We start from the raw sequence: 13,087 nt of genomic DNA, 5'->3' as shown, positions 1-13,087 counted from the left end.
GTACGTTTAACACTTATTTTTATTGCAAATTAGAAAACGGACGCCATATGCTTTTAGTGTGCAGTTTTGTTACGTTTGGTACGTTCGACTTGGTATATGCCTGCTTTGACTTGCGGGCAATACTAGTGCGCAGCTAGCGGATTCGGCCAATAGGAACGCGAGCCGATGACGAGAGAACGGCGCGCGCTATTCGGGGCGCCAATTACGAATTGTTCGATTTATTTATTCATTTTTCTTATCAGTAGGCTAAGCCCATAAGGCATTTGTTTATAAAGCCAATAATAAAAAAAAGAAAAACAATTTAATATCGGAAAATTAAATTCGAAATTAGATGTTTGATAATGCTCTACTAAAAATTATCTGCAAATTGAATTAGAAGTCTAAATATAATAAATATACTTGAAAATTAATAATATTAAAGGCATAATTTTAGTCTAAATATGGAAAATACAACTACAGTAGAACTCCAATTATCCGAACTCCGACTATCCGAATTCCAATTATCCGAACTCCGACTATCTGAATCGCCGATTATCCGAATCACTTTCAGAAAAAAAATTGTCCAAAAAAAGTCTAAGTGCGCTATTATTCTTCCACCAGCAAAGCCAGTGTAGGCACATTGTTTGTTTTGATTTGACGGAGATGTTTACAAAACAATGATTTTTATTTCTAAACTTGTACATAAGTACATTTTATTTATATTTAAAACATGTGAAAATGTCATGTTTCTTTCATTTAATTCAATAAAAAAATAGTGCAATATCAAAACGTAACTTTTTTTCTCTCTAATGGCAATTTTAAAAAAAAAACTCCGATTATCCGAATATTTGATTATCCGAATGGGTCCTGGTCCCCATTAATTCGGATAATTGGAGTTCTACTGTATATCAAAATTGTATCTTGTTGTCAACGCACTCATAAAATTTCATAAATAGTAGTATCAACTCATTGCCAGTAAATGTGTAATATACTTATATATTTGATTTTTTGTCACATTTATTAATTTTGCCGTGTATTTTCAATTTAAAAATTAGTATAAATCAGTTTTTAAACACAAATACACTTAGCAAACATGATTCTGACATTCTTAGTAAACATTATTCTTAAATAATTACAATACATTTTTCTTCACAATATTCAGTAACAACTAAAATTAAAGTTGGATATCTGATATAAAATAGTTTAGCAGATATTCATAACGTTACATATTTATACTTTGTTCAGAATTATATATTTTTATGTTTAGTCATAAGTTATATATAATATATTTATTTGAACGTAACCCTAAGTAACTGTAAATGTTTCTAATATTTAGTACATCTGCAAGACGACCCTCGGCAAGCTATCATAAAACTAGAAATATTGGGAAATATTTTAGAAATGTAAAAATATAAAGTTAGTTCTGAACTGTTGATGAAGTAACATCTAAAATATTATAATAAAGCGCTAAATAAATTCTTTGATTTCACACTTCCAGAAGAACTGCAAATGTTCCAATTCTCATTATTATGTATTCCAAATAAAACTCTAATCTACTCAAGAAATTATTAAAAATTAGTTACATCTAATTACTTTAATTAGTAAATTTATTACTAATGTCTCTTTCACTTATATTACAAGTACAACAAGTACTTATAATTATTTTATTCTCTTTAAATATAATAATAAAAGATGATTATATAAAACCTCATATTTTTATTACAAAACAATAAACAAACATGATAAAATCTATAAATAGCAAATTATTACAAATCTGTACAAAAATATACTATAAAAAATCAAAGTTTCAGAGAATATTTCAGATAAAAATCCCATATAATATTGTCATGGGCAATGTAAAAAAACTGTACAAAAAATCCAGAAATGTTCAAAAATATATGACCCCTCATCAATACACAGAAATGACAAATTTTATACAATAATACAGTCTCTAAACTTCAAGAAATATTCCAGATAAAAATCCTTTATAATATTTCCATCATAGGGAGAAACGTGTAAATATTAACAAAATTTAGCTTAATATCTGATGTAGTAATTGAAAGGTTTCATATAAAAATAGTTACACTAAATACTTCTTGAACAACTCAACAAAATCATCCATCTCTGGAAATTTTTCTTTACGTGGTGGGCCCCTTTTTAAACCTGACCAAATCTGCACTTCTTCATCCCCATTTTGCAAAGTGAATTCAAAAGAACCTCTTCTTGGTTTGGAATCTAAATGTTCATTTAATGAAAACTCAAACTGCTTTTCGGGGAAGTTCTCCTCTAAGGCTTTGCAGTAAGCATTTGCCTTAGAGCGGAACACTCGTCAGGAAACACAGTGTTCAATGATTATTTTGATAATATTCTTGGTAACTGTTTTTGAGGTCGCAGGGGTAGTCGAGGAAGGTTTTGGATCTTGAATTTCTGGTTTCACTGACTGGATTTCCTAGAAGAAATAAGTGTTTATAAATAACTGTAGTTATGATGCACTAAATGAAAATCTTAATGATAGATTACAAAGATATAACAGACTATCATATTGTGATGAGAAAGATGTATTTGGGGGCAATGCTGCTATGTAGTAAAATTTTATCATCGCTCCATTCAAAGAGGTCACCTTAGCATTCTAACTCAACCTATAAATACATTTGTATTTACCTGTGGAGGTTATTAACTAAGGAATGAAACCAAAATTACTTTCATACTTAAACCTATTTAATAACTTAAAATAATTACAAGTATGTATTTATGGACATCACTGTATTCGCATACAGTCATTTCATAATTTTTACTTAATGCTATTGTGGGTGTATGAGGAAAATAGCTACAAAACAATATATTATCTGACTTTAGCATTGAAGTATTCCAGGGCTAGCGCCCATAGGATATGTATGGCACCTAAGCAGAGAACTAAAAGAATCTTGCTGTCTGGATCTCAAAAAAACTATCCATTTCGAGCCCTAATTATTATATAGATTAAGGGCAGGGCTGGTGTTCTCTCAGGTTAATAGTATTTCAGTATGTCAAAATATACATGCTTATAATTCACTAATAGTCCACTCATTATAGTAAGTTCACCTCGGAATTGGAGATACCCAGCTGTAAGTCTGTAAATTCTTGTATATTGACACCTAAAAGTTGTCTCAAAACCTACATATGCTGCATACACCCTACCATATGTAGGTTTTGAGACAACTTTTTGGTGTCAATATACAAGTATTTACAAACTTACAGCTGGGTATCTTGAATTCCCAGATACTTACTTAATTTAAGCTTAATTGACTAGACTATAATTCCATGTTCATAAGTGAATTATAGTTAAAAATTTCTAGTATAAATGTTTTATGAATATTTCAATAACAAACTAGGGGTAAGTGGCATTTTGTCTTAAGGCAAATCGCATAAACTTCATAATATGTAAAACAATCAGAAACATAAAAAAATAATATAATAATTTATGAGTAATTTATAAGTATGCTGAGTTGCTGTAGATTTTTTTTAACCCTTTAAAATTAAAAATAAGACATTGGATCTGTTTGCCTGTCCCATTTTACCCTGCCTATGGGGTAAAAAACATAGGATACAAAATTTTGAAAAATAGAAAAAAAAAAACAATTCTACTATCATAAATTAACTGAGAGTTTACTGAAGATAGTCAGATAGTTGTTTGTTTTGTATGTGTTATTTGTTGTGATGTAATTGGTTTGGTTTTTACAACATAATTTCTCAAAATCAAATTGGATCTTTGTGCCCTTTGGTGGAAAAGTTTTAAATTTAAACGTGTTTAAAGATATACATATTGTAGTTTTTACAAATTAGGTTTATGATCTTGTTCTCACAATATAATATCATATTTTTTACTCATGATTAACTTAAATAACAATTAATTAGAAGAATGATTAGGTCCATTTAATTTTTGCAGCCCTTTAATATTTGAATATGTTATTTAAGACTAGGAATTCTCTTGCCATTCAATGGTTGCATTAAAATACTCCAAAAAATATTTTCTTTAACAATTATTACTGATATTTGCTAAAAACTAATTAGCAGCAAAATCTTTTGTACAATTTTTAAATTATTAAAATCGATGTAGGATTTTTGACTGAAACATGGACAAAAGTTTTTTCACTTCCAGTTACAAAGAAACGGCTTGGCCGATAATCGCGGAAAACTGATCAACATTAGTTCTTAGACTAGTGTTCGACTTATAGTCCAGTCATTTAAGCTTAAATTAGGTAAGAATTTCGGAATTCGAGATACCCAGCTGTAAGTCTGTAAATACTTGTATATTGACACCCTAAAGATGTCTCAAAACCTACATATGATATTGACACCCTACCATATGTAGGTTTTGAGACAACTTTTAGAGTGTCAATATACAAGTATTTACAGACTTACAGCTGGGTATTTCAAGTTTCGAGGTGAACTTACTATAATGACTGGACTATTAAATCAAATGGCTTTAAAATTTATGACATCGGTTCAGTCGTTTATGAGAAAACGTTAACAATCGTCTCACGTACACAAACACACTTTTTCTAAATATGGTCTACGATTTAGAATTACTTAAAACGTCGAGAAGACAAAATTAACAAGTCGGATTTGTTCGTGAAAACGAACTTCTCCTTCGAGAAATTTATAATAACGAATACCTTTAATAATAATTTCGTATACCTTATCTGTTTTTTTATTGTCACTTTCATTTTCTTCACTTTTTTTCGCCGAGGTTAACTGACTTCTAGTCTTTCTGGCTGCGGTACTTAATTTAGAACTGTCAACTGTATTAGATGTTTCTGATAATCTTTTAACTTTCTTCTTCGGCATCTTGAGAAATACTCAAAAACTATAATAAATAAATTTATGGAAATGGTAATTCTAAATATTGAACATTTTCTTCTCAAACTACCTGTTAACGAATGGTTGTCAGGCGTCCGCGCTATTTTGCAGAGGATACCAACCTATAAAGAGTGGTACCAACTGACAAAATTTGTTTCTGTGTAGTCAGTGATGAAAAACATTTCGTGAGAAGTCCAGAGATAAATAAGCAAACTAGTTGAAAGTGGCATTTAGCCTTAAGGCAAGTTGGCTGAAGTTCTTGAAATGTGTAAGAATTGACTTAGTCAATCGAAATTGAAATTTAGATATTTAGATTAAATTTTCAACTGTTTATTTCAAAAATAAAGTTATCGCTTTCAATTATTGCGATTTCGAATAGAATTTTCTCAATCGCATTTGAATTAACTGTAATTAAATTAATTATATTGCACAAACACGTGCTTATAGATCCTAAAATTGTAGCATATTATTTTCAATTTTAATGAATTGACAATGTTTAACTCATCGCATCACAAAACAAATATAATATTATTAATATACTATAATATTTTTTCAAAGTTTGATGAATTTTTAACATTAAACTATTTGCGGTAGGGTCGTAACATTTTAGTATGTTTTATAAGACCAGGATATGTATTGCCAAAAAAGGTTCATAAAAATCGACATTTTTTTTTAACAGTTAATTTCATGAAAACGGCTCGGTAGATTTTCACCTAAAACTAATCAGTATCATTCCCAACCAATATCTTTCAAACAGTTTTTGATTTTTTTAAATCGATTTAAAATTGAAAGCTAAAAAGTGGACGAAAATTTTTTCACTTTTCTCCTATTTACAAAGAAATGGCTCAGCCGATCGTCGCACAAAACTGAGAAAAGATAATCCACATTGAAATACATCGATTGGCTTTTAAATTTTTAAAATCGGTTCAGTCGTTTTTGAGCAAACGTCGATGAAAGTTCTAATTTTGACAAACGCCAAAAAAACGATACTAATTTTTGCAAACTTTGACGAATTTTTAAAGCTAACCAGTTGTCGTAGAGCCGTAATATTTTAGTATGATCTAGAAGACTATGGTATCTACCACCAAACAAAATTCATAAAAATCGTCGAAAAAAAATTTTTTAACACTGTTACAAGAAAACGGTCCGGCTGATCTTTATGAAAAACGATTCCTAACCAATATCTTTTGAACGGTTTATGAATTTTCAAAATGGATTCAGAATTGCGGGCTAAAACGTGGATAATTTTTTTTTTCACTTTTCTATTTACAATAGTCCGTTCCGGCTTTGCCGATCATCGCACAAAACTGATTAACGATAGTCCTCATCGAGATACATCGAATGGCTTTTAAATTTTTGAAATCGGTCCAGCCATTTTTAAGAAAACGTCAACGAAAGGTCAAAAATTTGTTCACACAAGCACACGCATGCTTTTTCCAAATTTGGTCTCATTCGATTCAGAATGGCTTGAAACGTCGAGAAAACAAAATTAGCCCATTGGATTTTTTGATGAAAACAAACTTCACCTTCAGGAAGTTAATAATACATAAGTAAATCATAGGTATTATAAGGTCTATGCAGGAGTCTCAAAAATGAATTTTACACATATAATTAAACTATATTCTAAAATGTCATTTGATCTTAAAATATGATGTATTTTCTCTGACGATGTAAAGTCAAATAATTTTGAAAATGTAAAATCTAACTAACAATAGATATAATCAAATTGTATAAAATTCATTTCTCTTCAAAAACATTATTTAGTTGAAAAACAATAATAATAAATGTGCTTAACATTAACAGCATGAATAAAATAAATTTAATTATCAAAATAATTTATTCATATTTCCTAAATAACAAAAATAGTAAGTAACTTTATTCATCTTCATGATGATTACTTTTACTGTGTTTCCTATGTTTATGAGTTCGACTGCTTCGTGAATGTGATCTAGACTTTTTCTTCGATTTCTTCATTTTGGGAGGGCTTTCATCTGATGCAGAATCTGACCTGTATCAATACAACAGAATATATAATAATGCTGTAGATTACAATTATTTTTTTAATAAAATATACCTTTTTCTTGATCGCTTACTACTTTTATGTCTGCGTGATGATTCTTTTTTATCAGAACTATGTTTCCTACTTTTTCTATGTACACTTTCCTTAGGATCTTCAGATTTTAAATGATTTAAAAATTCCATTGCACGTTTTTTACGTTCTAACTGCAGTTTTTTTACATTATTTCCAGATGATTCATCAATCAATCCATTCTCTCGCAAAATTGTCACTATAAAAAATAAAATAGATATATTATGAATAAGATAGAATATTAAATATGATATTTGTAATACCTTCATCATCACAATTAGGTTTTACAGAGTCATTAGTCAAATCTATACATTCATTTTCAACAGCTGTCATTTCAGAATGAAATTTTTTATCCTTGTTTTCTATACATTGATCTTCTGTTGAATCCCCATTTGTTTCATTTTTTACTAACTCTGGTGTACTTGCATTTGATAATTCAGGGTCAGATGATATCACCATTTCGTCATCTACAATATTCGTTTCTGAACTTGGGCTGTTAACTTTTTCTTCGTCTTTCTTATCATCAATTGATGATATTTTAGTTTCTATACTTTCTCTATTGTTTTCTTGTTTAACTTTAGCAGTATTTGTACATTCTTTAATAGTTTCTACTACATTTGTTTCATTATTTGCGACATAACTGCTACTTTCTATTTTTGAAATATTCTTAGTTTGTTCTTCATCCTCATCACTATCTTCAAGCGGCAACGCTGGCTTGGTAATAATTTGTTCTGGTTCTTTAGGCTTTTTGATCGTAAACGATACTGGAGCTGCTGAATAAATTTTATTTTTACAATATACTCATGCATTTCAAATATATTGGCAAAACTACAAGACTACTTTACCTATAATTTTTGGTTTCTGCTGTTGCTGTTCTTCTGGTGTTTCATCATCTTTCTTTTCAACATCTTCAGAACTATTTTCACAACCGTTATTGATAATCTTTCCCATTGAAATCAGCTGCGCATTTAATTTAGTTTTGTAAAAAGTGTGATATTGATGAGTAGGTGTTAAGAAGTTGAAACGAGGATCCTTTTTGGCTAAAAGATAAAATAAAAATTAAAAACATATAAACAATTAACTTGCTATCAGGTTAGCAACTAAAACATTTTTTCAGAGGTATTTTACATTTGAACTACAACAGCAAACCTAAAAATTCAATTCAATTGAAACCATCTAAAAGTGAAAACTAACCTAAAACAAACACACATTCATTCTCATTCATTACCTTTAACAATTTCCTCAAACTCTTTTCCATTTTTAGCAACATATATAGCCATTTTAACAATGATCAATTTCTCAGCATCGGGTGGAATGGGTACAAGATTTTCTACTTCTATTTCGCTATCACTATTATCACTATCAGTATTATAGTAATGAGCCAAGGCACCAATTTGGAGTTTTGGTTTTGGTGCCTTGACCGGTTCATTTTCAACAACGGGTTCAGCAACACTTGGAACAGCAGCTTTTTCGGTATTTTCTGGGGGATTATCTGGTGGCATCGGTGGATTACTTTGTAAATACATGACTGGAGGTTTCTGAATTGCATTGTTGTAATCCAGTGATAAGGGATCAATGCCATAAGTAGCATAATAATAATGTCTGCAAAATAAATGAATCAACATTAAAAAATGAATCAACATAAAATATGCACTAAATTAGTAATTATATAAGTTAATTTCAATATAGACTAAGTAAAATCTTAATAATTCATGTATTTGAGAGATATAATAAGTTGCAATGTTTAATAGTGCAAAAATTTACAATGTTATTATATAGCTGAATCTAAATTTCAGTTGACTAAGTCAACCATTCCTTACACGTATCTGGAGTTCATGAATTGCCTTAAGATGAATGCCACTCCTCCTTTTTTCTTTCATAATTTGAAATAGTTACATTTTTGACTCACCTATAATATTCTTGATACTGTTCACTATTATAATATTGATTCCATTGATTAACATAATCTTCACTACTAGCATTAGTATTAGTGTCATTAGATTCTACTTTTTCAGGTTGTTTATCTAATTCTACATTAACATTGGACTCTTTTTCAGCTTCTGGCGTTGTTTCTGTTGTTGTACTGGTGCCTTTAATTTTATTAACTAACATTGAATAAGCACAATCTGCCGATGGTTTGTAGTTTAACGTTGGAATAGAAGGTAAAGCGGGAGCCTAGAAGAAAAACTTTACTATTTAATTGTTCTCTAAAACTTCATTTCGATAAAATATTTTTCAGTCTCTCTTAGTATATAGAAGAGTAGAATATCTACTATAATTAACAGTATAATCTATTCTATAATATAATATCCATCTACTATAATATAATACTATATAATATAATAAGTTACAATACAAAACTATATTTGTATGAAGAAAATATTGCCTTTAAGAACTACTTTATTATTTTAAATTAACTATATAACAGAATACTACAAAAATTCAAATTACACAAAATTGTTACACCATTTGAAAATAAAAAAAAAAAAAATTATTTGAATTATAAACATTAAAAATTTTGCTGACATACCGAGTCAACCTTAGATATATTTGAGGCGAGACTGGGGTGAAGGTAATATGAAGCTTCATCTTCAGAATGTTGTGTTGATTCTGAAAAAGAAGAATATAATTTCTAAATAGTTACAACTTGTTTCCATAAAATTTCATTGTTTTGTTACCCTTTTCAGGTTTTTCTGGAGCCTCTGTATATTTATAACGACCAGTTTTGATTGCCATTAAAACATGCCTATAAAATGCAAATAGTTCATTGTCATGATTTAAAAATTCAAACTGTGGGTTGTGTTGCTGTTTTGCTTTCAATAAAATTTCCATTTGACCGCCTTGTTGAGCAATAAAATTTGCTGTTCTTTCAAGAATAATAGCTAATTTTTTGTTAGGAGGCTGGAAAAAATATGAAGTATTAGAATTAATTTATAAGCAATGTTAATTTATGGTCCTATTCTCGGATGCACATTTTATGCCGAAGTTATACTTATGTTGTTATTAGTGTAACAGCCAATAATTATAAATATTATGATGTAATTATTATAATAAACTAGTTGTGACGTTTTACCTTGAGGCGAGTTGTATGAACCAACATGTATAAATAATTGACTTAATGAGAAAACAATATATTAATTTATGAATGATTTATACTGCTGTAAAGCATCATGAAGTAAAAAACTTTTACAGATTATTTAATTTCAATAATAAACACGTGCCTAATATATACAAAGAGTATGTTCTAAAGTATAACAGCAAATAATTCTAATTTTAATAAATGATATAATGTAATTTGTAATACTAGCACATTGAGAGACCATATTAAGAAAATAAGATTTAGCAAAATGTGCACCATAAATACGAATGCACAATTGTTAAAAAAAATATTATGTTTCCAAAAGAGATGTAGCATAACATAGGTAAGTTGTCCGAGAATTGGCCTAATAATTAGTAAAAACGTACTAGTTTCATATTAATTGGAATATCTAAATTGGTTGGTGGTACATAAGGCTCATTTTCATCTAAATCCGTGGATTTAGAAGTATCTTCAGGTTCATCATCACCACCACCAACATCTGAATAATTGAATGGCACTTGTCCATACACTTTCACATGATCTTGTTGTTGTGCCCTCTTCATTACCTCTTCTGCAAATAAACATTTGAACAATATTAATTTTTACTTTTCTAATATTTCAGAGTTAAAAATTTGCTTTACAAGTACCTTTATATATTTCTTCTTCTTCCGACCGCTCATACAACGCTCTGTACCTCTCTTCATCGCAAAGCTGTTCTGCTCTTCTTTCTTCATCACTAAGTCCTTCATTGTAGTCCCAATGTGATATAGCTTCATGGGCTTGGAGATCCGCTAGGGCTCCACGTCCATCATATCTGTGATTGCGGTTGAAAACCGTCCAGGAAAATAAAACCCGATATAAGAATAAACTAAATTTTGAGAGCCATAATACATACTTGAAAAAAACTTTGTCCTAATTCTGGATTTGCAAAGAAATAATAAGTTATGTACATTTATTAAGGTGACCAATGAGTTTTAAACATAAAAATTATTAAACGAAATGTATGAACAATGTTTTAATGTTAATTTTGAAAAATTTCTATGAAGCTAGCATGAAAAAATATATAATAACATGGCAAAATGTTATATATGGGTAGTCATCCTTATCACGTATAAAACATTCTCAGCAATATATCTTTCAATTGATTTGTAGTCTAAGAGCCAGTGAACTATTTGACTAACCCGTTTTCACAAAGCTAGAATTTTTTCGTATGATATTTTATTATCGACCCATTAAAAAAGTACCATTCTGGCAGTCATTCCGTGGTTGCATCATCATCCCATCAATTTTTAAAAATGGCAAAAAAAATGTTTTCATAACTTGCTCCCACAAGGCTCAAATTTTGAGGGTGTATTCTTTAACTGTTCAGAAAGTATATGTAAACAGCCAGTCCATTCTGACGGTTGCAAGGATCTGCCAGAAGAGTACATAAGAATACATTGAATTCGTTCGGTCGGGAAGCAGTGCGCGATGCGGGCAGGACTGGTTTGTTACATTTTTCAATGTGTTCCACAAATTTGATTTGAACAATAAACCAGAAGCCTGCCCGCATAGCGCACTGCTTCCTGATCAAACAAATTCTATGTATTTTTATGTACTCTTCTGGCAGACCCTTGCAACCGCCAGAATGGGCTGGCTGTTTACATATACTTTCTGAACAGTTAAAAGAATACACCCTCAAAATTTGAGCCTTGTGGGAGAAAGTTATGAAAAAAAGTTTTTGACATTTTCAAAAATTGACAGGATGATGACGCAACCATGGAATGACTGCCAGAATGGTATTTCTTAATGGGTTGATAATAAAATATACAAAAAATTTCTAGCTTTGTGAAAACAGGTTAGTCAAATAGTTCACTGGCTCTTCTACTGTTGGTTTTGTATGGAAATGGTCACCTTATATATACACCTATATTGACAAAATTAAAAAATAGTGTTCCAAAAACATAAATACATATCCTTTTCAATCCTGTAATTTTTTACAATAGAAGAAATCTGGTGCCATTCAGCTAGTTTTATACATACCAAACTATCTGATAGAACTTTCATGGGAAGTTCTGGAATCCTGGAAAATTCATCCCAACCTTTTAACAACCTTGATGATGAATGAAAACTTCTGCGAAAATCTTAATCATTATTAATTCAAATGTTAAGTATGAAAACACATTTAACATCGCCTTTGTCTGGGTAAAAACTTTGGTTATGTAAACTTTATAAGGCATATTTAAGAGAGAACAAATAGGAAAAGTTGTTAACCTGTCTATTTTCACTTTCTCATCCCCCATCCATGGTATAAGATGTTTTCCTTGGTCGATTGACAAAGCCTTTTCGTCATCTCGAAATAATTTACAAGAATAACCAAAAACCAGCAATTCTTCCACATCAGGAGCTTTATGCTTTCGCAAAATTCCAGAATCTGCGCTACTCCACGGTTCAGTCATAATCGATATTAATGCCGCACTTCAATAAAATATAATCTAAAACATTACAAAAATAAACTATCGTACCGAAAATCGGCCTTCATTTTTTGACAAATTGAAAAACAATGATAGGCTGATAGGCATACTACTTGACAGTCTTGACACAAACACAGAGTGTTGCCGTACACGAAAGAATTTATTCGATATTTCTACAGTAAAGTCACACAAAAGCGAATTATCGCTTAACGTTTCGAGGCTAGATGTGTCTCATCATTCAGCTAAAAGAAAATATACAATACAAGGAAAAAAAAGTATGTCAAAAAATTTTCGTTTTCGATTTTTTTCTACAGGAAGTTAACAAGCAAGGAAGAATTTTTTGATAGTAGAATCTTCGATGATGCATTATCATAAGCATAAGAGAGCGTTGCCATGACAACACTATTTTATGAGCTATGTTATGGCAGTATTGCCCCATTATTGGTGCTTCACATTTTTATAGAATCTTGTATACACTGAAGATGAGTCAAATCAAGCTTCGAAACGTATGCTATTATAATAAAAACATTCTTCTTTATTATTTTTTTAATTATTGAATGGATGCCTAAAAACATTTCATCGCATATCTATAACCGAGAGAGCCAGCACAAATCAATGATTCCCTTACTCTTCGTCGTCTATCATTCC

At 30.1% G+C, this 13,087-nt stretch overlaps 1 protein-coding gene across 1 annotated transcript; it reads right to left on the bottom strand.

Moving 5' to 3' along the window:
* Positions 1–6,693: 6,693 nt before the first annotated feature.
* LOC113378673 (protein suppressor of white apricot-like) lies at positions 6,694–12,521 on the bottom strand. Its single transcript, XM_026619230.1, has 11 exons — positions 12,240–12,521; positions 10,634–10,800; positions 10,373–10,557; positions 9,586–9,808; positions 9,438–9,517; positions 8,817–9,082; positions 8,136–8,509; positions 7,753–7,947; positions 7,171–7,680; positions 6,893–7,106; positions 6,694–6,826 (listed from the first exon to the last, which is right to left on the bottom strand). Exons 1-11 carry the CDS (start codon positions 12,422–12,424, stop codon positions 6,694–6,696), a joined length of 2,532 nt encoding a protein of 843 aa, XP_026475015.1. The 5' UTR covers positions 12,425–12,521.
* Between the last annotated feature and the right edge of the window lie 566 nt (positions 12,522–13,087).

This window comes from Ctenocephalides felis, unplaced genomic scaffold, assembly GCF_003426905.1.
Source record: "Ctenocephalides felis isolate EL2017-DRISC unplaced genomic scaffold, ASM342690v1 CF-g0.4_SCAFFOLD_01886, whole genome shotgun sequence".
Taxonomy (NCBI): Eukaryota; Metazoa; Arthropoda; class Insecta; order Siphonaptera; family Pulicidae; genus Ctenocephalides; species Ctenocephalides felis.
This window is presented reverse-complemented; position numbering and strand designations above follow the sequence as displayed.